The sequence below is a fragment of the Coenobita brevimanus genome, chromosome 54 (assembly GCF_032717465.1).
Source record: "Coenobita brevimanus isolate Jiangsu-jjx chromosome 54, ASM3271746v2, whole genome shotgun sequence".
NCBI classification, from domain to species: domain Eukaryota; kingdom Metazoa; phylum Arthropoda; class Malacostraca; order Decapoda; family Coenobitidae; genus Coenobita; species Coenobita brevimanus.
In genome coordinates, this window is record NC_137007.1 from 38,754,734 (window position 1) to 38,776,425 (window position 21,692).

At 41.4% G+C, this 21,692-nt stretch overlaps 1 protein-coding gene across 5 annotated transcripts in view; it reads left to right on the forward strand.

Annotated features, from left to right (window-relative positions):
• LOC145401030 (uncharacterized) overlaps positions 1 to 18,188 on the forward strand; it is a 512,459-nt gene extending 494,271 nt beyond the window's left edge. For 4 of the 5 annotated variants that reach the window (XM_080273401.1, XM_080273405.1, XM_080273402.1 and 1 more), the window contains 13 exons: positions 1,613 to 1,809; positions 4,699 to 5,175; positions 5,591 to 5,776; positions 6,226 to 6,318; positions 9,406 to 9,450; positions 10,709 to 10,913; positions 11,543 to 11,691; positions 12,241 to 12,514; positions 13,243 to 13,373; positions 14,159 to 14,286; positions 15,493 to 15,604; positions 16,557 to 16,691; positions 17,086 to 18,188. In XM_080273401.1, the coding sequence (XP_080129527.1) occupies positions 1,613 to 1,809; positions 4,699 to 5,175; positions 5,591 to 5,776; positions 6,226 to 6,318; positions 9,406 to 9,450; positions 10,709 to 10,913; positions 11,543 to 11,691; positions 12,241 to 12,514; positions 13,243 to 13,373; positions 14,159 to 14,286; positions 15,493 to 15,604; positions 16,557 to 16,691; positions 17,086 to 17,229 (2,276 nt within the window). In that variant the 3' untranslated portion in view covers positions 17,230 to 18,188. The remainder of the gene's footprint in view (positions 1 to 1,612; positions 1,810 to 4,698; positions 5,176 to 5,590; positions 5,777 to 6,225; positions 6,319 to 9,405; positions 9,451 to 10,708; positions 10,914 to 11,542; positions 11,692 to 12,240; positions 12,515 to 13,242; positions 13,374 to 14,158; positions 14,287 to 15,492; positions 15,605 to 16,556; positions 16,692 to 17,085) is intronic. The other variant, XM_080273403.1, reaches the window with a different exon arrangement.
• The last annotated feature ends 3,504 nt before the right edge of the window (positions 18,189 to 21,692 follow it).

Here is a 21,692-nt window from a genome sequence, read left to right on the forward strand (position 1 = left end):
GAAACAAAAAAAGAAAAAGTATGGGCAGACATGAAGGAAAAGCACTATGTATTTTTACGGCATCGTTGTTTTATCTAGCAAATATTGCACTGATGTTTTCTTAAGCAAAAAGTGTCCTATTATCCCCTTAAAGGAGAGCGAAAAAAATAATAATTCTGTTTCGATTCTTTTACAACCTTCAAACATGGAGTATTTTTGCGTCTAGTTAACATATTAAAGTAATAAAAAAACTGAAGACGAAGCTAAAAGAAATATACAAGATACTCAGGCATAAGTTCGATTCTTTGCACACATTGTATAAGAAGTTAGTGTGTCTTGGTCATTTATTCGTATGGCAGTTACTAGTAGGTATAAGTACAATCATTAATCTTTACCATCAATGACCTGTTGTCTTAATGGACCATGAAGGCCCAGGTGTACCGCTTCCACCTGCTTTTCTACAATTCCCTGGGTATGAGTTCGAAATCCTGTAATGGTAGTGTGTCCTTTCACATGCTTGCATTTCTTCGTACCCCCAGATGACATATACAAAATTAACACACAACCAAAACCCTTCCAGCACTTCTGATTTCACATGCACCGCTCTCCTTACCGCCAGCCTTTCTCGGTTCACACATGGTCTGCGTGTAGATGATTAATCTTTGCTACCATTCCAGCTTAGGGGTAGGTCTGGTCATGTATTGGATCATTTATGGACTGACAAAGACTTTGCTCTTCAGATTAGCTTGCTGTGCTATAGCTTTGTTGATAAGGGGTGACTCGATTTAAATATACAGGGACACTTATTAAATCTCTTAAGCTGTTGAGAACTTGTCAAAAGAAAAAGTGACTGTAATCGAAACTTTTCATCTGTTTTGTGAGAGTTGTGATGAATAAAACATTGGGCAATAAGTCCGAGATAAACGCAGTCATATTAACGCCCATTAGCATCACATTTGTACTAACACGATGGAATATGTTCTGGATACAACAAGAGATCTGATGCTCGTGTCTTCCTCATTATCTTCCTCAACCTGCCTCGCCTTTTCATTCCTCCTTCCTGACTTCACCTCCCTTTCCTTCATAGCTGATCTCACCTTGCCATTATTCCCTCCTGACATCACACTCATCTCCTAACTCCTACCTCACAACCTCTCCTCCTTGCCTACCCTTTCCCTTTATCTCACCTTTCCATCTCCCCTCGTCCCTTCTCTCCCCATTCCCTCTCGTTACTTCCTCTCTTCTATACCTACCAAATCTCTTTCTTGCTTACCTTTTCTCTCTCTCTCCTCTGTTTCCTCTTTCTGTCTCCCTTCTCCCTCCCCATTCACTCTTCCTCGCTTTTTTTCCCTCTCACCCACCCATTCTCTCTCACTCACCTTCCAATCTCCCACTCTTCCCCTCATCTCTTGCTTCTGTCTCTTTTCTCCTCTTCACCAAATCTTAGCTACTTCCCTCGCACATCAGCCTGCCCTCCTTCCTAAACTCCACCTCTCTGTCTCGCGCTCTCTCTTCTCCACAAACACTTATTTCACCTTTCACTTTCCCCCACGAGTTCTCATCATCTCTTCGTTGCTCTAAATCTCACCATCGTCCCTCCACCAGATCTCACTCCTATCTTCCTCCCTCACAGACACGCCCTCCCCTGGCCCCCCTGTGGACGCCGATAAGGACTGCGGGCGCCACCCCAACAAGCAACAGCAGCAGCAGCAGCAGCAGCAGCAGCAGCAGAAGAGGGAGGACGACCGCACTCAGAAGGACCGCTGTGTCGAGGTGTACCCGGAGACGGTCAGACAGCGCCAGAGAAACATGATGGCTGCAGCTAACAAGGTGAGGGAGTTAAGGGCTGTCTTTTTTGTCTGGTGGTCTCTCTCAGCACTGGTCTGAATCGACAAGAAGCGGCCAGAACATTTTAATCTTATAAAACAAGAACTAAAAACATTAAACCCAGCTTGCACGGATACAACCAATGATCCTTTTACTCTTCTGGAGGTCGGCGCAAATGAACCAAGATTCTTAAGCCTCTCAGATGCGTACCTTTGAACCTAGGACAATGTGTGTAGCAGCGGTCTGGTAGCTGGTACAGGGGACAGCCTTGACCTATACACGAGTTTGCTGGAAGTTGAATGGACGGAGTTACCAGTACCAGGACGAGACGACAATGCAACTGTCATGTATCTTTGAAAACTTAGTCAGATCTCTGCTACAGAAGTTTAATTATGATATGGCTTACCATTTTCCAAACCGACATTATATCAGCATTCCAGTAAACATTTTTCAAGTGAATGAATATGTTTGAAATTTCACTCAAATACAGTTAATTCATATGAAATATTTTTAATGGAGTGTCGATATTGACATTTTACTTGTAAGAGACGCAGTACTGCTGAGCATAGCAAGATCTCACAAGGATATAACATAGTTTCGAGAAGCTGTGTTAGCATTAGTGACGGCAACTGCACCTCAAGGCGAAGTGCATTAGCGTGACCTTTACCCGCGTATGTACAGTCGAAGCCAGTGATGCTTTTCTTCGTCTGGAATTCCAAACAGATAAAGCTAAGTTACAACCCTCATGATTTTCGTTTACTGGTTCTGCGAGGTTTCTTAAGTTAGGCAGAAACTCTTGTAACTGTAAAGGAACTAGTGTGGCAATCATTCAACCCTGTATGATTTTGGTTGATTAGATTTCAAAGTTTCGGAAGAGTTTAAAGAAACATTTAATCTCCCTCATACTATCGCGATCAAAGATTCTCCTACATTTCTCCGACGGTTGTGGCGATGGAGGGTGATAGCATTTTAAAGCACACATCAGTGAGTACGAGAGGGAAGGACACTCACCGGCGCTGTGGATGGAATGAGAAGTATGGAAGACAGGACACGCAGCTGGCAGGATACAGTCGGTGAACTTTTGCATGCGATAAGTACGTCAGGAAGAAACACATCCGCTTAACCTTTACTTTTACATAAACCTTTACGTGGATTCATTAAACCATATAGGAAGCATAACAAAATAAAACAATCAGTGTTTACAGGGCAGCTCTAAGTCAGCATAAAGGCAGTGCTTGCGTGTTCCGACCCTGGCATTTAGTTAAGTATATAGATTTAATGGCCGAGTGTGCCACCTTAGGTTTTGCGTTGGTGGTAAGAGGACTGTGTTGTAATCACTAATGCTTTTCGTGATGGCTGTTTTCTCCATATGCAAATGCAAGACTGTATAGTTCATTTTAATCGGTAAGAGTTTGTGATTATTAAGATTACTCGGCTTCATGTAGTTAGTTTCTGTTCAAGCGATAGAATTCCTCGTGGAAATGGCGTGAGGTAAATCTATTGTAATTCCTTCTAAAGCGGTAAAAGTGGAACAGCAGATGGTTATTTCCATTAATCAAACAGGTGTCTCATAGACTTCATAAAATAGAATGGCGTCAGGGAGAATAATGCGGAAAATGTGTCACAGTGATGAAGGGGTTTAGGGACAATATCTATCCCTTTCTGTCAGAGGGCCTTCTCCTCTGAAAAAAACTTTTCTGATGTTATCCAAAAAAACAGAAGAAATGTCGTCATATTGTAAGGGTTGACTAATTTTTAATAACTTGTACTACTTAAATAACATGGGAATAACTCATCGATGTCTGACAGTTCAGCAATGCTATAATATTCGCTAACTGTGGTGAAGTAAATGTTTTTCCTCAATTCTCATCGTTGCCGCGACAAGGCGTGTTAGCCGGTACAAGAGAGAGAAGAGGATGTATCTGCTGAATAACAATGAGACAAGTACCTTATGGGAGGCCTTTAACGTGCACCGCCTTCCCTGCCTCCCAGACGAAGGTTAAACACACGCACACACAACACTGCCCATGAAAGGAGACAACACCCGGTATCCTTGGTTCTGTGTACTTAAGTCTGACAATACAAGTACTTCTCACATTGAACCCATCCTTTCATGACGGTGGAAGATGTTATGTATTATATCCTCGCACCTGACAACCCCAACGGAGGGTAGCAAAAGGTATGTATAATATTATCTAAAACCTTAAATTTTGGTTCCTGCAGTATTGATGTCTAAAGGGGAAATGTAATACTTCCTCACTGAATTTCATAAGAAAATAAGACCAGCCAGGAACGGAGACGACAGCTGGTGTCCTTGGTCCCGTTTACTTAACCCTTTCACTGCGATGGACGCGCTTAGGTATGTCACTCAGCTAAGGAAAGACGATTTTGTTTAGCCATAGATGAGAAGCTGTATCCAGACTCAGGCATTTCGTTCAGACTGATTCAAAATGATTTGTTTAGCAGAGACTTTATGCACATCGCCCAGATAAATACTAGACTTTATTTATCCCAAGACCAGACACGCCATCCTAAGCTAAAGAAATTAATCGTCTTCCCTTACCCAGAATAAAATTGTTACGATTCGCGGCGTCAAGACCGGGTTAAATCAATATAATATACTCAGCAGTCAGACAAACACAGTGTTTTGACGCCATTTTGTATATATCCTTATAAAAAGATCCCTTCACTCGTCCGCGTTGATGTGAGTGAATATATGTACCGTCTTATTCAGTGGACGTTCTTGGTAGTTCATTATTTAAAGTTTATTTGACATATTTCTTGATCCTAAGCACCCAGTTTGCTAGTGTGACGGAGAGGTCGTGATGATGATGTTGATGATGATGATGATGACCGATATATTTTTGACATGCTTCTTATCTATTACTCCAGGTTGACATCAAGAACTGGAACTCCTCTGGCCCCAATAACAACAGCAGCAACCACACCAACAACAACAACAATGACACCTTAACCAGCCCATCCAAAGTCAAGAAGTTCCTACCCTCGGTCAAGGCGCTGAGGAACCAGTTTGAGACAGGCAAGGCGAACGGCGTCAGCAGCAGACAAGAGACCAACGGGACCGCAGCCACCACGAACGGCAACGGAAACCTGAGCCAGAGTCGCAAATCTTCAACCTCCAACTCCTCCCTGGCCAGCTCCAACGTTGATAATAAGAGTAACAGCACAAACAGCCTCCATTCCCCTAGTGCCTCGGTGGAGAATCTGGTTGGCTCCCCGGCCGATAGCGTCAAGCCCGTGGTGGACAGGGATGAGCCAGTGGAACCCATCTACAACCAGTTCAAGAAGGTGGATGAGGAGTTGAGGGAGCTTATGAGCAAACCACCGTCTACCTCAGGATGGAACCCGGTGAGTGATGAGAGAAATCTAATTAAAATACTAGTTGTTCACCAATAGAGGTATATCCTTAGCTTGAGCAAGAAAGAATGAAAGACCTTATGATACTTGAGGGAGTTAACTGCCCTTCCGGCTGCGCAGGAGAGCATGTGCAAAGTGCGAACAATTTTGCATTTTTTATTGATTTGACTGCGCTGACGAAAGACTGGATCGCTTCCATAGCCTACACTTTTAGCATCCCAAAGCTAATGTATTCGTTAAAGTATATGTGGAAAAGATTATAGGAATAGTTGAAAAAAGAACGTGTCTAATATTTCCCTTCCTGCAGAAAAAGTTGCCAAATTTGCTTGCTCTGATATTTCTCCTCCTGCTGATGACAGGGTTTAAAATAAGGACTATAACCCTAATCTGTACCCTCCCCTCGCAGCGATCCCTACTGAAGCGTCTGTATTACATCCCTGAGGCGCCGCGCATGCAGTCCCAGGGCACCACCTACGTCAACATCGAGGGCTACCTGGAGAAGCTGCCCTCGGGTCGCAAGAAGGCCACTTTCTGGAACGCCTGGAAACGCCGCTACTTCGTGGCCAAAGACGGTGTTCTGTACTACTACCAGGTGAGAAAATGTGTCAAGGATTTGGTATCCCTCTGTAAGTGATGATATTTCTGTTAGTACTAAAAATGAAGCTGAGGGAAACTGACAGTGCAGAAGTCAAATTTTCGTCTGTTCCCCCCCCCTCCCCCCCCAAAAAAAAAAAAAAAATACTGACATCTAAAACTGGAAGAAAAAATAACTCGTGTATATTATGCATCTGGACTACTATTTGTGCAAGGAGATTCACATTTTTATTAGAATACAACAAACAAAATATCTCAAAATTATAAAAAGCACATAAACAATAAGCTTAGACTAACTCTTTACCAAATCCTCAACAAATATGATAAAATTTAGATGACGTCAGTTTCTCTCCTTATGATCAACATTTACCATAGAATCATAGAATGGCCACACAAATTGCACATAACCTTCGACAGTTTCCCCACTTGCCTTTCCACCTGTTGCAGGGGAACCAGACAGAGAAGCCCAGCATGAAGATGACACTGATGGGCGGCCGCGTGGAGAGCATGGACCCCAATATGGTCGGCGTGGACGATGGGGTAGGTTGGGATAGTGTGGCAGAGTAGACGGTGGGAATGTATGAGTGTGGCAGAGTAGGGATGGGAGGGTGTGGGTGTGATGGGGAATGAATATGATAGGAGGGGTGTGGCAGGGGAGGCGATGGGAGAGAATGAGTGTGACTAGGGTTGACAGAGTAGGGGTGGTTGGGTCTGGGTGTGGTAGGAATGACTTTAGTTTGGTATGAGTATAGTGGGACAAGGGTTGGGATGATTGGATGTGACAGGATACGGAGAGAGATAACAGGAAGGAGGTGGTGGGGTATGGGTGGTAGGGTAGGAAAGTAGCACAGTATGCGGTGTGGAAGGACATGAATAGGACTGTGACTGGGTACAGATGGTAAGGTAAAGGTGCTGGAGTGTGAATGCGGCTGGGATGATGTTAGGGTGGGGATGATAGGTTAGGGATGACAGGATCGGGATGAAAGGGTAGAGGTGTGGCAGGGGAAAGTGACAGGATGGGGATGGCGGGATGCACCGATGTGGCACGGTATTGTAGGGTATGTGTGTGACAGAGCAGGGTAGAGAGCGACAGGGTAAAGCTAGTAGAATAGGGTAATGTAGGGACAGTAAAATTGGAAATGGTAAGATGACGAAAGCAGAATAGGGGTGGTAGAAAAGAGTAGGGGAAGTTTGATCAAGCATTCTAGTCCTGGTGAGTTAGGGTTGTGGTAGGACGGGTGGCAGGATAGGGTTTGAAAGAGGTAGGGTGGGTAATAATGTTGTGGTAGAGGGTTAGAATTATCAGACTTCAGGGTCTAAATATTAATGGGTCTGTAAGAGTTATTCTGATGAGATTAGGAGGCTACATAGACCACTCCATTACTGCTTTTTTCCCTATACATGTCAAATTAATATTCTCTTGTGTTTTGTTCTTCATGGGAGCTGTTGTGATATTCAGAAAGATATGAATAACATACAAGGGACTACTGAGGCGAGATAAATAACATTAAAAAGAAAAGTAAACTGAGATACGCAAAATAATGGATAATCCCTTCTAATCCCAAGAAAATACGGTTCAGATTTGATGAGGTGGTTTATGCTAAGGGTTGTACGTGGGTACGTGTGGTTGTGGTTTCCCTGTTTGGTTGTGGTGTCCCTGAGAGTGTTTTTGTGCTGTCCTTGTGGCTGTTCTTGCTGTGTTGTTGTTATGCATGGACACTGAAAATGTTAAGTGCATATTTACACATTAACACCTGGTGTCATGATACTTAGGCACTTTGTATAATATTTACATCATGAGAGTTTTGTGCATTTCATACTAACAAGTTACTTTTTTGCGTGTGTGTGGCATTGTTAAGGAAGTAATGGAATAATGTGGTTCTCAGTCATCAATTTCAAGGAAGTGTCAAGTAAAATATAGATATTAATAAAATGCAGTCAAAAATGGATTAAAGTTGCATAATATACAATCCGCCACAGAAATTTGTATACCTCATTCGAAGTGTAGTATATCATTTTCATGCAGAGAAGCGAGAGTACTTTTGAAGGGAAGATTATGTTACTTTTTTTTTTCTAATTTCTGGTTCTCTGCTTAATGTGCATACCAGTGCCTGATAATGAACCACACGATAAAGAAAGGTGTATGCGAACTTCTGTAGCCAACTGTATATGCAGAAAACAGAAGAAAATGAAATGTCTGTCTTAACTTTCCAGACACTTCCATATCAAGGACACTAATTATTAAAGTAAACTTATATTAGAGTCATTGCGACACACCAGCTCACCTTGGCCAGACCCAGAGAGCTTGTGCGTGATACTGGTTTGTAGTAAGGAAGAGCAAAGCAAGTATATTAGATGATTTTTTTTCTTATCTGGTGTTATTATCAGTGCTGGAATGGCGAGAAAATTCATAACACAAAATTGCATGAAAGAATTGAAGATTCTGTAACTTTGATCCATTTCTGGTTTGTGTTCGTCATGCAGTGGTATTTATTGATGTGTACATATTCAAATTTGAAATTAATTCTTGCACACATGTTTAGACAACGTAATGGTTTATCAGCATCAACTGGGGCATATCAGCATCAACTCGTAACTACCTTTTACTTTGTGAACAGAAAGACACTGTACATAAAAAGCATTCACCATTAACGGATACCTGGTCAGGGTGTACACAAAAACAGCATCATGTTCTAACATCGCTTGCTGCCCTCAGCAGTTGTGTAGCATTAATTATTGTGCCTGCTACAATTTAATATATTTGCATTTGTACCATCCCTTTGCTTTTGTTAAGCCCTTGTCTCCTTTGGCCCTCACCTCTATCCCAATCCCAGTCGTAATCCCCAGTCACTAATCCTGAATCCAGCTCCCTTGTCTGACCCTACGATTGTGCCCCAGAATACTGTCACACTGTTAAGTCCGTCTTCTCTCAGTCAGCAAACTCATATCGTATCCTGCCCTAATTCATCCTAGCTGATGCCAACTTCCAGTCCTCCTTCGTCATCCTGTTTCAGTCCTTCTTCCATAAGTCCTGTCCCTCAGTCATTCTGTCTGTCTTCCTTTAGGCCTTCCTCCACAGCTTCCTTCATATCATAATTTCTTCCTCCCAGTCCCTTGCTTCTCATCCTGTTGCGCATATCCTCCATTCCCACTCCTCCTTTCCCAGTCCGTCCATGTGCAGCCCAGCTAACCATTGCCTTGTCTCTGTCGCTGCCCAATCCTACTTAAGTTTTTCCCTTCATGATCCCTGTCTCCTTTCCCCCTCCGCCTTCTTTCTGTCGCTCTTCCTTGCTCCCATTCTCACTCCAATTCTCCCTCCCCCACCCTTCCTCCCATCCTACCTCTGCCTTAATTCTCTCTCCTTAGTCCTCTCTCTGCCATCCTCTTTTCCCAAACTCTGTCTCAGTTTTCATTCTCTCCCATTCTCTGTCTCTCTTTCCCAATCCCATCTTCTGTCCCATCCTCTGTCCCCCTTTCCTGTCCTCTATACCCCTCTCCCATCCTCTGTCCTCCTCTCCCATCTTCTGCCCGTCTCTCCCATCCTTTGTTTCCATTCTTCCCTCCCACCCTGTCCATGTGCAGCCAAACTAACCATTGTCTCGTCCCTATCGCTCGTGTCAACCACAGAGCCGCGACACAAAAGCTTCAGTCATGCTCGGGATTGATGACGGGGTAAGTTGGCCTGGGTGATGTTGTTCATGATGCTTGTAGTGTGTCTGTGTGTCCGCATTTTTATCACATTCAGCTTTGAAGATTTCATTATGATACTGAATTCAAACAAGAGTTGGCTTGTGTTTGTTGGGTTTATGTAATATAGACTAAAACACATCCAGATAATTGTATTTTGCCATATATTCAGCTTCTTAGATTTTTAATTTTGATACCATATTAAATCTAGTGTTACTTTGCGTTTGCTCATTATAGATTTATGTATCGTAACGCAAGTAACACTTCCAGATGTTATCCGACACCTGTTCACCTGTGTAGATTTAATACTGACAATTAATAAACCTGGAATTAACATATTGAGCTGAAACACGTTACGTTCAACAACAATGCTGTTCACTGTCTTTTGCCACTAATTCAGATTGATGATTTTAACGTTAATATGCTAAGATTAATGTATTTTTTATATGTATGTGTAGTTTGTGTGCATATGTACTTATCTTGAGTAATATGAAAAAAAAAAAAAGCTTGAGAGATATAATTCGAATGTCATAACGCTGTAGTCATAAGATTTGTGCGTCTTGGGTACTGTATATAACTTGGACTTCAGGAAATGTAGTTATATAATGCATGATTTCCTGTCCGTGAAAAACAGTCCTCTTAGTTAGTAATGGTGATTATTAATTCCGTCATTTTCTCAAGGTCATTGTCTCTTACTAACCTATGCACTAGCTTCCATCAGTCACTTATATTCCTTCCACAGTCCTCTCATTCCTCTTTATATTCTAATTTCCTCGCTTAGACTTTACATTTCTGAAATACCTTCACACAACACCACATCCCTTTCATACATATCTCATTCGTCTATATTCCATTCATACACCTTCCTACACATTGCCTGTATAATCACCCTGTGCAGTGAAATTCTGTTTATCCTATTCCTTGCATAAATTTCTCAGTCTTCCACATCACTTGTATAGAATTGTCATCACTCTTCAGTCTTTACCCGGGCTCTTCATTTTCTTTTGTATAAACTTTAAACCTTTGTAACCCTCGTATAGATAGCTTTTTCACCCACTTTCCTTCCTAAGAATCCTCATTCCTTTATTTTAGTTTCGTAGGTTTCACATTTCAAACATACATGTCCTATTCCAGCATATTACGTTTACAGATATTTCGTTCACCCTAATTTCTTTCAAATACTTCTCATTCCGTCATGCCCTTCTTTTATACTGACGTGTCCCCCTACCCATTCCTCCCACAGAAGGGACACTATGTTGTGGTGAGATGCAGCTCTCGGCAGGAGGCGGAGAGGTGGCGGCGAGCGCTGGAGACTCACACTGTTGAGGACTTCGCCAGCCAGTACGTGCAGCCATGGCCCATGCCCACCAACCCAACACTCCTCAGGGACACTCTCGTCATCGATATAGGGTCCGCCTCCATCAGAGCGGGCATCCTCGCCTCACAAGGTAACGTGCTTGGGCAATTGTTCGATATCTGGCTATCGACCAGCGAAATAAATGGTAATAGATCTTTAAGCCCAAGAACTTGGAAGCTGTACGGGTTTTTTCATCTACAGAATTATTTTCTATGTACATTTCAACTTCAGATCAGTATTATTATTTGCAAATTATTTCTACATGATACGCAGCAGAAAGTTACTATTCAGCCTAATAAATTTACTTTTTTAGCTTCAGTGTCTTTCCATTTTGTACACTAGGTATGTTCAGCGGACATTACCGCTTCCATATACGGGTGTATGCTCGTGCGTATCCTAAACCTTATTTTTATATAACCTGTAAGAGAAGATTTATGGCTGGTTAAAATACATTCTCTGCATTGAAGTTAGACAGCATTTCTTGTATGGGTAAAGGTTCTTCAGTTAAAACTAACATTAAACACTTAAATTAGATAACCAGTGAATCAAGTAGGTTAAATATCTTTTCCTTATGGAAAAGCAGTGCTGCGTATATGGCAAAACTTTTATCTTCCAAACTAGTCCTCAGACAATATCAGTTAGTTAATCACTGCACAGATGTCATCACGAATTATTGTCAATTATTGTCTTTAATTAATATATTCTGTTCTCTCCTGACAGCCACCCTGCCTCAGCTGTTCATGCCGTCAGTGGTGGCCAACAGCCGAGAGGGGCGACGTCAAGTGTGGGGCTTTGATGCGCTCGCCCCTGAGGTCAGATCTGGCTCGTCCATCGCCTTCCCTATCAGACCCTCGCAGAAGATATCAAAGGTGGGGCTGAAAGAGAGAGAGAGAGAGAGAGAGAAGTGAAGGAATATGTGTGAAGGGTCAGGTTTGTCTGTCCGTACTAGTGTGTGTGTATGTTTATAGTTGTATGTGTGTGTATGTGTGTTTAAGTGCCTACTAATACGTAAACATTTTCACTACGAGAGGTTTTTTTCAGTTGAATATTTTGTCTGGCGATGACTTAGAGTAGAATAACCAACACCATTATTATGTACTGTATATCAGAACACGATCACAGCTTAAAAAACAGAATACTTCCAGTGGCAATTGTCTCATGTCACTTGTGAAAATTTTGTGCTATATCGTTCTTTAAGTAATATCCTTTTGCCATTTATAATTATAATAATCGCTCCTGGTATCACCTCAAACCGGTATGCATTGGTACCTAGGGGTAGCTAAGTAGTATCCTCTAGTCATTTGAAACTTATTGTTATTCCATACCCGCCCTGTCGTTTAATGGCAGACTAGGATGATGACGACGACGCTGATGCTAGTGAAGAGGAAAAGGAGGATTTACTTTCTTTTCTTTTTCAGTATTCTGTCGACCTGAGCGCTGTCTCAAGTCTACTGCAGAAGACCTTTGCTGAGCTGAAAGTGGACCCCAAGAACTACCACATCCAGCTGTCCGTCCCTCGGGTCCTCAACACCAACACACAGGCGGAACTCCTGCGCGTTCTTTTCGACAAGCACGGCGTCAGGTCTGTCAATCTCACCCACCAGTCCATTCTCGCCCTGTACGCTTACAACGCCACTTCAGGCATTGTCGTGGATGTCGGCGAGAGGATGGATATTGTGCCTGTCATTGATGGTAGGTGTATGTAAGGAGTCTCATTTTTTTTTTTTTAATGCAAAGTTAAAAGAGTGGGGCAGAGTATTGGTGAGGGAGAAGGAGGAGGAAAAGGAGTGCTATGTGAGGATAAATTAGCCAGGAAGCGTTTCTCTCACGACCATCCTCTGTGGGGAGGTTCCCAGGAGAGTGCAAGGCGTCATAGATGATGATGATGATGATGATGGTACGCAAACCTAAGGCTGAGAGCCTATAAATCTTGTTCCTCCTAAAGAAAATTGAAGAAAAAGAAATCTTAATTCAAGACTCGTTCATTTCGTGATGCTTAGATATATAGTGTTTAACAGACTGGGGAAAGCTGCAGAAACGAATATAAAGTGCTGATGTAACGTCTGAGTCCTTGCCTTTGTAAGGAAAGTATGTTGAGGGTGGTTTTCTGGGACAAAGTTTGGGTGTTTTCCTTACCCTCGTCAAAATTATATACTTGTATAGAGAGTGAAGAAGTTAATGTGTTCTTTGCCAGGATATGGAATACACTTCAGTATTCCAATGTTTATCAAGTCATAGTTAATGGTAAAATAGAAAACAAATGTAGAAGTGGGATGTTTTAGCTCAAATGGAAAATAAATCCCCTTTACATACTGTAGATAGTTTTATGACAAAATAAATGTTAGAGGATAGGTTTGCTATCATTGTGCATTCTGCACGAGGATCCCATATTAAAAGATTAATTGCACAATATTTTGCAGGTTATATCGTGGACGGCGGTGTGTCGCGGGTACCCTATGGTGGCTACCGCATCCTGGATCATCTAAGACAGTTCCTTTACATGAGAAATGTGTCCCTCATCAACGAAGTGGAGAGCTACATCATCCGTCAAGTACGTTATATACAAAATTTTCTATTTTTATTCATTTTATAGTTGTGACAACATTTCTCCTTCTTTGCGATGTTTTGCCTCTACGAAATATCGCTGTGCTGTATCAAGGACACTCCCAAACCACATCTCATTGGCACAACACGCCTCACACTGCCACACCACGCCCCGCGCTGCCACACTACATCTCACACTGCCATATTACACGTCATATTGCCGCATCACATCTTATACTTCCACACCACACCTCTCGATGCCGCACCATACTTCACACTGCCAGACCACACCTCACAGTCACACTACGTATCACACTGCCACACCACACCTCATACTGTCACACCACATTTCACACTGCCCTGCCAGACCACACCTCACAGTCACACTACGTATCACACTGCCACACCACACCTCATACTGTCACACCACATTTCACACTGCCGCATCACACCTCACATACATAATACATGACATCACACACTACCATACCTCACAGTTATGCTTCATAATGCCACTTGTTTAATCTCCGACTGCATGGAGATTTCTCGAATAACTTGTATTAACTGAATCCCCTACTGTAGGAGACACTGTGAGGTACTGTATATCCTTCTAAAGTATATTCTAATTATAGGTACTGAGTGTTTTTTCTTTTCTTTGTACAGTTGTCTGCATAGCAATCATTACAGTATGGTAGAAGTACAGCCTTATTCTAATGTACAGATATGTTATATTGCAGAAATCATGACATTTCTGTCTGTCACTCATTAATGTAAACTTATTATTCCTTGCAGGTGCTAGAGAACATCTGCTACAGCGCCCACCACTACAACACAGAAAAGGCTCGCTGCACCGCTAACCCTGACAGCTTTGAGAAGAGTGTGTCTCTCAAAGAATACTTCAGCAAGGACTGTCCTTATGAGTAAGTCAGCGTTAAGCAACTCATTTTACTCGTAGCTGATGACTGTTTTTTACAGCCTAATTACACTGCTCTGACTGAGCACATTTGCAATAAAGACATAACCTGCATACAGTTTTTCATCATGGTGGATCATAGTTATAACACACTTCACATGTTGCGTTGTGATTTCACTTGTGTGAATATCGAAAAGTTTGTCGTTGTTTACTATATGATGTTGGGTGCAATTTTACACTGTGTACAGACGGCCACAGGCAGTAAGAATAAGCACAAAATAGTATAACACATTCACAACTAATGCATTTGATAAATGAAGGGGAGTATTTCAGGATGCTCGTTATTCTTGCATTTCTCGATGCTAGTCAGGTCAGTTTTGACAACTAAAATCATTCAAATAAGGATTATAAGTGTACACTTTTTCCTGTGGCCGAGTGTAGGCCTACAATTTTTTTCTTTTGCTGTAATCTCTAGTCTGCGTTTGTTTGCAAGTAGAGATAGACGGTGTCCGTAGTGCAGTCTGGTCAGGTCCACCGTGTTTGACTTCTCTGTTGTGTCTCTGGCTTATCTGTGACTGAAGTATTTGTCCTTATTAAAGAAGTAGAACCTGAACTGTTTACTGCATGGTCAGTGATGTATGTATGTATGTATATGCTTCTTGGTATGTGATGCGGGGGAATGTGGTTGTTGGTACTGTGTTGACTTTCTTTGGTAGTTATATTTGTCTGGATGTGACTGTGTAACCGAGAATATAGTGGCATGGATGTAATAGGACTGTGCTGATGAAATAAACTATGCTCCCCTCACATCTAGATTGTCCATGACTCTGAATGTCCGTTTCTTTGTTAAGAAGTTCGACTGGCTTTGTCTGTGTTCATTCATTGATGATATGAGTTGTGATCTCCCGTACTTTTTGGACAGTAATGTGTATTTTTCAGGTTGGGTAACATATGAGACTAGTATAATCTGCTACTGATAATTTATATTTACTGTACTTCAAAGATGTTTCTTTGTTATGTCCAGAGTCATGGCCTGTGTGTGCAAAGAACGGACAGAACCTTGGAGTGTAATTGTTGCTTGTGTTTATACTGTGGGAGTGAAGTATTACTCAGTGTTGTGATAAATGTTATTTGGTGCACCTTATAAAGGCATTTCAGTAGATTCACAGGAACATGGTCTGCATACCGTTACAACCCAAACTTCTGATTTCAGGTCAATATCCCTGGACTTCGGTCGGTTCCAAGCAACAGAAGGTTTGTTCAACCCTGACGCCTGGGGTCTTGATCACCCTGGGTTACACAAATTGGTGCACAAGGCCATCATGGTGAGTTCCAGCAGTTTGATATCATTTTTTTCCCTTCACTGTCATTTCCATCAACGAACCATTACTGTCCAAACCATTGTGTACAGCTGCATACTGTAGTCAGAGGCCTATGATCAATGAATTGAAATTTATTACTGTATTATAGTGCCTCAGTGTTGCTTGATTATTTTCTGTCAAGTCACTGAAAGTATGAATATATGGCATACGGTTGTATTAATTATAACTCAAAAATAACATACTCAGCAAAAGTGATGGATATTTTCGGTTCATATAAATACAGGACTGGATGATGGGCAGATTGCCAGATGGACAAATCGACAGATCAAATCCATCGATTCTAGGGGTCAACAATACAGTTATGCATCGATATTACCCACGACTATGTGATATGTTTAGGCAATATTTCCACAAAAACAGGAGCTAGAAAGTAAATGAGCTAGAAACAGTAGGCTAAAATCAAAGCTATAACTTCCTTATGTCTGGCAGCATGAAACAATGACAAATTTCTACTAAAATTAGCAAAACCAATCAATGGGAGTTTCCATTATTAATTAGCGGCAGTGTATAAGAATATGGGCTGCAGTTGAGTTGTGATTTTTTTTTTTTTTTGTCATGGGAACCCTCTCACATGATGCAGCATAATGCGATAGATAGAAAGAGAGAGAGAGAGTACAGTATAGATAGATGGACGTAAAAATTGATACATACAAATAAGTAGGTGGGCAAATAGATAGAGTGAGATCTCCCACCCATACTGACCCGCACATGACAGGTGTGCAACATGAATATCCGCAAGATGATCCACAGCATCTTCTGGGCAATAGATAGATAGACACACGTAGATAGGTAAATATAAAGATTGATATAGACAAGTAGATAGATGGAGGGACAGATAGATAGAAAGAGATCTCCTACCCATACTGACCCCCCCCCCCTCCTCCACACATGACAGGAGTGCAGCATGGACATCCGTAAGGAGATGAGCCGCAGCATCTTCCTGGCAGGGGGTGTGACGCAGCTGCCTGGCCTTGTAGACAGACTCACCACAGAGATCGATAATCTCACACCGCCAGCCATCAGGCCAAAGGTGGGTGGCTCTGTTTGCATTTAATAGTTGGCTAAGATGGGGATGAAGTTTTACCCAGAAAATGCGTTCAAAGTGCTTCCTCCATGCTCCTGTTGTTTGTTGGTGTTGTTGCTGTTATTTATAAAAAAAAATTCAAGTACTTATTGTCTGATATTGTGTATCTTTGCTGACAAAGTTTAGTTTTATTACATTTTTAAGATATGTAAGATTTTAACTGTCTACTTTAAACTCTCAGGTAATACAGAACATCAATAAAATATGTTTTTGAAAATGTTATTTCATTACCTATTTAGTGTTTGAAATTAGTATATTCAGCACAGATTTCTCAGCTTGTGGTGTACCACGTTGAGCTTGAAAGTAAGCAGGGTACAATTACAGTATTTCCATTTCACAGGTGCACGCGTCCCCTTACCGCTACCACGCTGCCTACATTGGTGCCTGCGTCCTGGCTGAGTCCTCCGCCTTTGCCCAATCCAGAATCACCAAGGAGGACTGGACTAAGTATGGCAACGCAGCGCTGAGGAAGTGGTCGCTGTAGGGCGGGACAGTGAAGCAGATCTGTCTAAGAATGAAAGTGTATCAGTGATGACATAAAAATGAGTGACTCGGATCGTAAAATTGTAAGAATGGAAGTGAGTCAACTAGTAATGTCTTAAGAAATGACAGTGCTTCAAATGATAAATGTGTACATGTGCAAGTGACTGAACCGGTGATGTATTAAAGTATGAAAGTGACTGCACCAAATATATGTATATTCAATGCCTTATTGCCTGAGGATGGCTTAAAGATACCGTTACTTGGGTAGTAATTGTACCCAGCAAGGTAATATTTTGTTCAGTTTATAAAAAAGATTTCTGGACAAAGTATACTTTTCCTTTTTCTCTTTTCATGCATTGTTTATAATATATACAAGTAATAATGCAGATAATAATGTCGTGTGCTATGAAGAAAGGACAGTATGAGCACATGAACAGCGTGGCTACGCCAACCAATGCAAGATATTTTCATGAAAGTAGCTTATTTGCAACGAGGTGCTTGATCTTCCTACCACAGTATTTACTTCCACATACACATCATGTACGATATTATAGCTCATGACACTTTCTGTTATCTAAATCTGTCCATATAATATATCCTGAGTTTTTTGAAGAATTAACGTATACTCAATAATGCTTTTCTTTTTGCACAAACGTTGAAATGAAGAACCAAATGTAAAATACCTGAAGAAGCTATTTTACATGAAGGATTTTTTTTTACATAGTGAGCCACTTTACAATGCCCTTGGTCAGTAGCTAAAGATCCTTCCTTACTGTAATACACCTCCCCGAGTTGTCTTGTCACGTGTAGTGCTGAGAGGATGTAAAAATATTCTGTAAATACATTGACGTGATATTTAATGGGAAAGGTTAACTTATTTTCCATTTGTATCATATACATGGATTTGTTTACTTACCTATAAAGTGTATTTGTAAATGTTAATAAAAAATGTATCTCAGAGATGAATGTTTTTTGTCAACCTTGATTATCATTGTCAGTTTTCTCATGAACATACTTTATCACCAGCATTATTTTTGTCTGTCTATATATATCTAGGTCCCTCTCTATCTCTTCGTCTGTCTGTCGATCTACCTATTTGTCTGCATCTACATACTAGTGTCTGTCTATGTCTTCATACTTATTTATATTTCTTTGCATGTCTACCTGCCATAATTGTGCCATTTGGTCACAACAAACTAAGAAACTTTCTCAGAGACTCTATGAGATACTGATTAGATGGTTATACAGTTACCTGATGGGAAAAGATTGTGAAAAGATAATGAATTAAGAAGACTACAAGATGGGAAGAGACTGAGTATAGACAACTACATTAGATGGGAAGAGACTAAGACTGAGTAAAGAGAACTATCAGATGGAATGAGATAGAGTCAAGGGAACTTCGAATGAATGAGGCAACTGAGTAAGGATATGTACTAGATGGGAAGTGACTGGAAAAAAAATAACAGAACTTCCAGATGGATGCGATAAATTTATAAATGAAACTAGTACAAGATAACAGACTGAGGAGAGAATGTCCAAGTAAAAGGAACAACCGAATTGAGGCAGACTTGGGAAGAAAATACGAGTAAAGAGAATTACTGTCATACGGAGAAACGTGGGAAAGATAACTGAGTAAGGAAAATAAGAGATGGAGAAAGAGTGAGAAAGGATAACTGAGAAAAAGAGAACTGGAGATACTGGTAAAAGACAACTAGGTACGGAGAATTATTGGATAGGATGAGACTGCAGGATGATAAATGTAAACCTTATGGTGGTTGCAAGAGTGAGGTATAAAAGACGCCATGCTATACTTATTTTACTTCAGCTTGGGCTAAAACTGTCATTCCTCCATCCTAAATGCTGAGTTGTACCAATAGATTAACACCAGAATTTGATGCTAGGCACGAAGAGGTCCTGTGGAAAGTATGTAAACCACTAGCACTGTCTCATACTGACACTGAACTGCATCGCGTTAGCTGCAAAAAGGACTGAAATCTGGGCCAAACTAGTGAAAAATAACTACGGTATATAGCGAAGGATTAAAAGTTGTCATAAAATAGACTACAGCTTTCGCCCTGGGAAAGGACCGCAAACCACGAATGTTTATGGTGACTGATAACATGTAAGCAAATATGTCGTGCTATAACGCACATATAACGTCATTCGAATGGTGAAAACAGCATTCCACGCTGATCTGTTTCGGAAATGAAATCTTGAATGAGGGGGTGTCTTTTTTATTCAGTTATTGCTATGCCGGATACGATTTTATACAGGCTGGCAAAGAGCTTTCATACTATAGGCTACAGGTTAATGAAGACTATATTTAACCTTCTTTTTTTTTCTTTTTTTTTTTAATAACAGAACAGAGGAAGGAAAAATACATGAATAAAAAAGAAATCCATACACCCGATTATTGATGTCCCCCATTCATAAAAAATCTGTAACAGTTGGACTTGTACAGCTGCAGGTTGAAGTGAAGACTCAACGTATTCGAAACCATATGTTCGTGAGACATAATCCATTATTCACACACCGTAGCTGAGTGAGAATTAAGTAGAAAATTTTTTTATTGCTGAAAGGGAGTGCCACAGTTTTATAGATAGTAAATGCTTGAGTGTGCCTGAGACCGGTTTCTGTCATAAGATGAGGAAGAGTACAGTGCCATCTAGTGGCTGTGCGTGTAGAATCCGGTACCATCTAGTGGCTGTTCGTGTAGTCAATTAAGTTGTTTCGCTGACCAATCACACTAAATGCCTGAATTAGAGACCAGTGGAGCGGTAGTCTTGGAGAAGAGAGTGTGTCTGTGTCAGTGGTACTTCTTCATAAAGCTGTAAGTATTGGCATTAGTCTCTATTTATTTACTTCTTCGTGCCAAAGAATAATATCGAGCTGTCATTCAGGAAGTTCTGAAGGAAAACAAAACGCAGTAAGAAGCAAAAGCCGTGAATTTGCATTTGGACGGCTCAATAGAATTCCTAATTGGACCACTTCCACGCAGGCTTAGTATGGCGTATGGTGCGTTCATACTCCAGTGTATACTCTTTACTCCAGTTATGTTGGTGCTAAAATTTACAAATAACTTGCAAGGTAAAAGTGGCTTTGCAAGCTATCTTAAGATGAATACGGCCAACAAACATCCCGTCTCACTACAAAACAGGCCTAAGTAACGGGCGAAGTAGCGTTATTTTAGGCCCAGTTAAACAAACTTACTGCTGTTTTGACCCCTTAATATTCTTATGCTCTTCATTTTTTTACATTTCTACCAAGTTACATTAATATCAGTTACATGTTTTGATTTTTTAAATCTTTTTTTTCGGAAATACCTTATTTTGCCGTTTTCGACCCCTCTCCCACAAAAAAAAACAAAAAAAATCGATTAAAAACATGCAAATCCTTCAAACAAGCGGAACATAATAAAAAATAAAAAAAATGATCCGCCTCCCCCAACCCTACCCTCAGTGTTCACACACTTCTCACGTTCCGCACCAAAATGCCATCCGCCAACCTCTCCACATGCCAGAATCATCCCAATCAACTTCTGCTCAACACAGCACCAGTACACTTCCGTCCCATTCTTCCATTCCTCAGTCGTAAGATTAGCTCCCCCAGGCCTCACGTTCAAGGACGCACTACACATCCACCTAATCAGTGTCATTTCTGTACGTTGAGCCTACAATTATTCTCTTCTATTACTGCCCAGGTCTCACTACCATACAGCATTACACTCCTAACATGTCACATACAAAGATCCCATAGCATGGAGGGGGAGCCCTCTCTTTCAGGAGAGGTAACATCTCCCAGAACTTCTTCCAACACTCTTCACTGAAGCATCTAGCCACAGAGCTAGGCTCCAGCCCCACTTGCAGCACATAACATAGCTCCTAAGTAACAAAACTCTTCCACACACACAAGCAATTCACCGGCAAGATCAGTCCTTTCACGCGTGACAATCTCCACATGTTCTCCCCGACACACCGCACACACGAAATCAGCGTTATCTCACAGTCTACCTCTTAACGCCACTACATCTCTTATGCACCCACATATCATAAATACTGTACAAGATGGAATTACTTCTCACGCCCTTGTGGCAAGCCGGACATGACCACTCTCTCTCTTCTTTGACAGTACCGTCAACAGACCCAGATATCATCACTTGTTCTCGCCGACAAGGAAAAATGTTTTCACCCCTGTTTGTTTATTTGTTAGCCTGTTTGACCGTAAGCAGGATTATTCAGAAACTAAAAGAGAGACTTGGACCAAATTTGGTGGGACAGCACACCCAGGTACAATTTTATCAAATCGGTAACTAAACCTACCGGTACTCCTATATCTCCTAATGCCGTCAACATTTCAGCAGTTAACCCAGACACACCTGCAGCCTTCCCCAAATGCATCCTGCCTAGTACTCTGCTCACAGTAGCAGCATCAATCAAAGGCCATGGGCCAAACATTGGATCCACT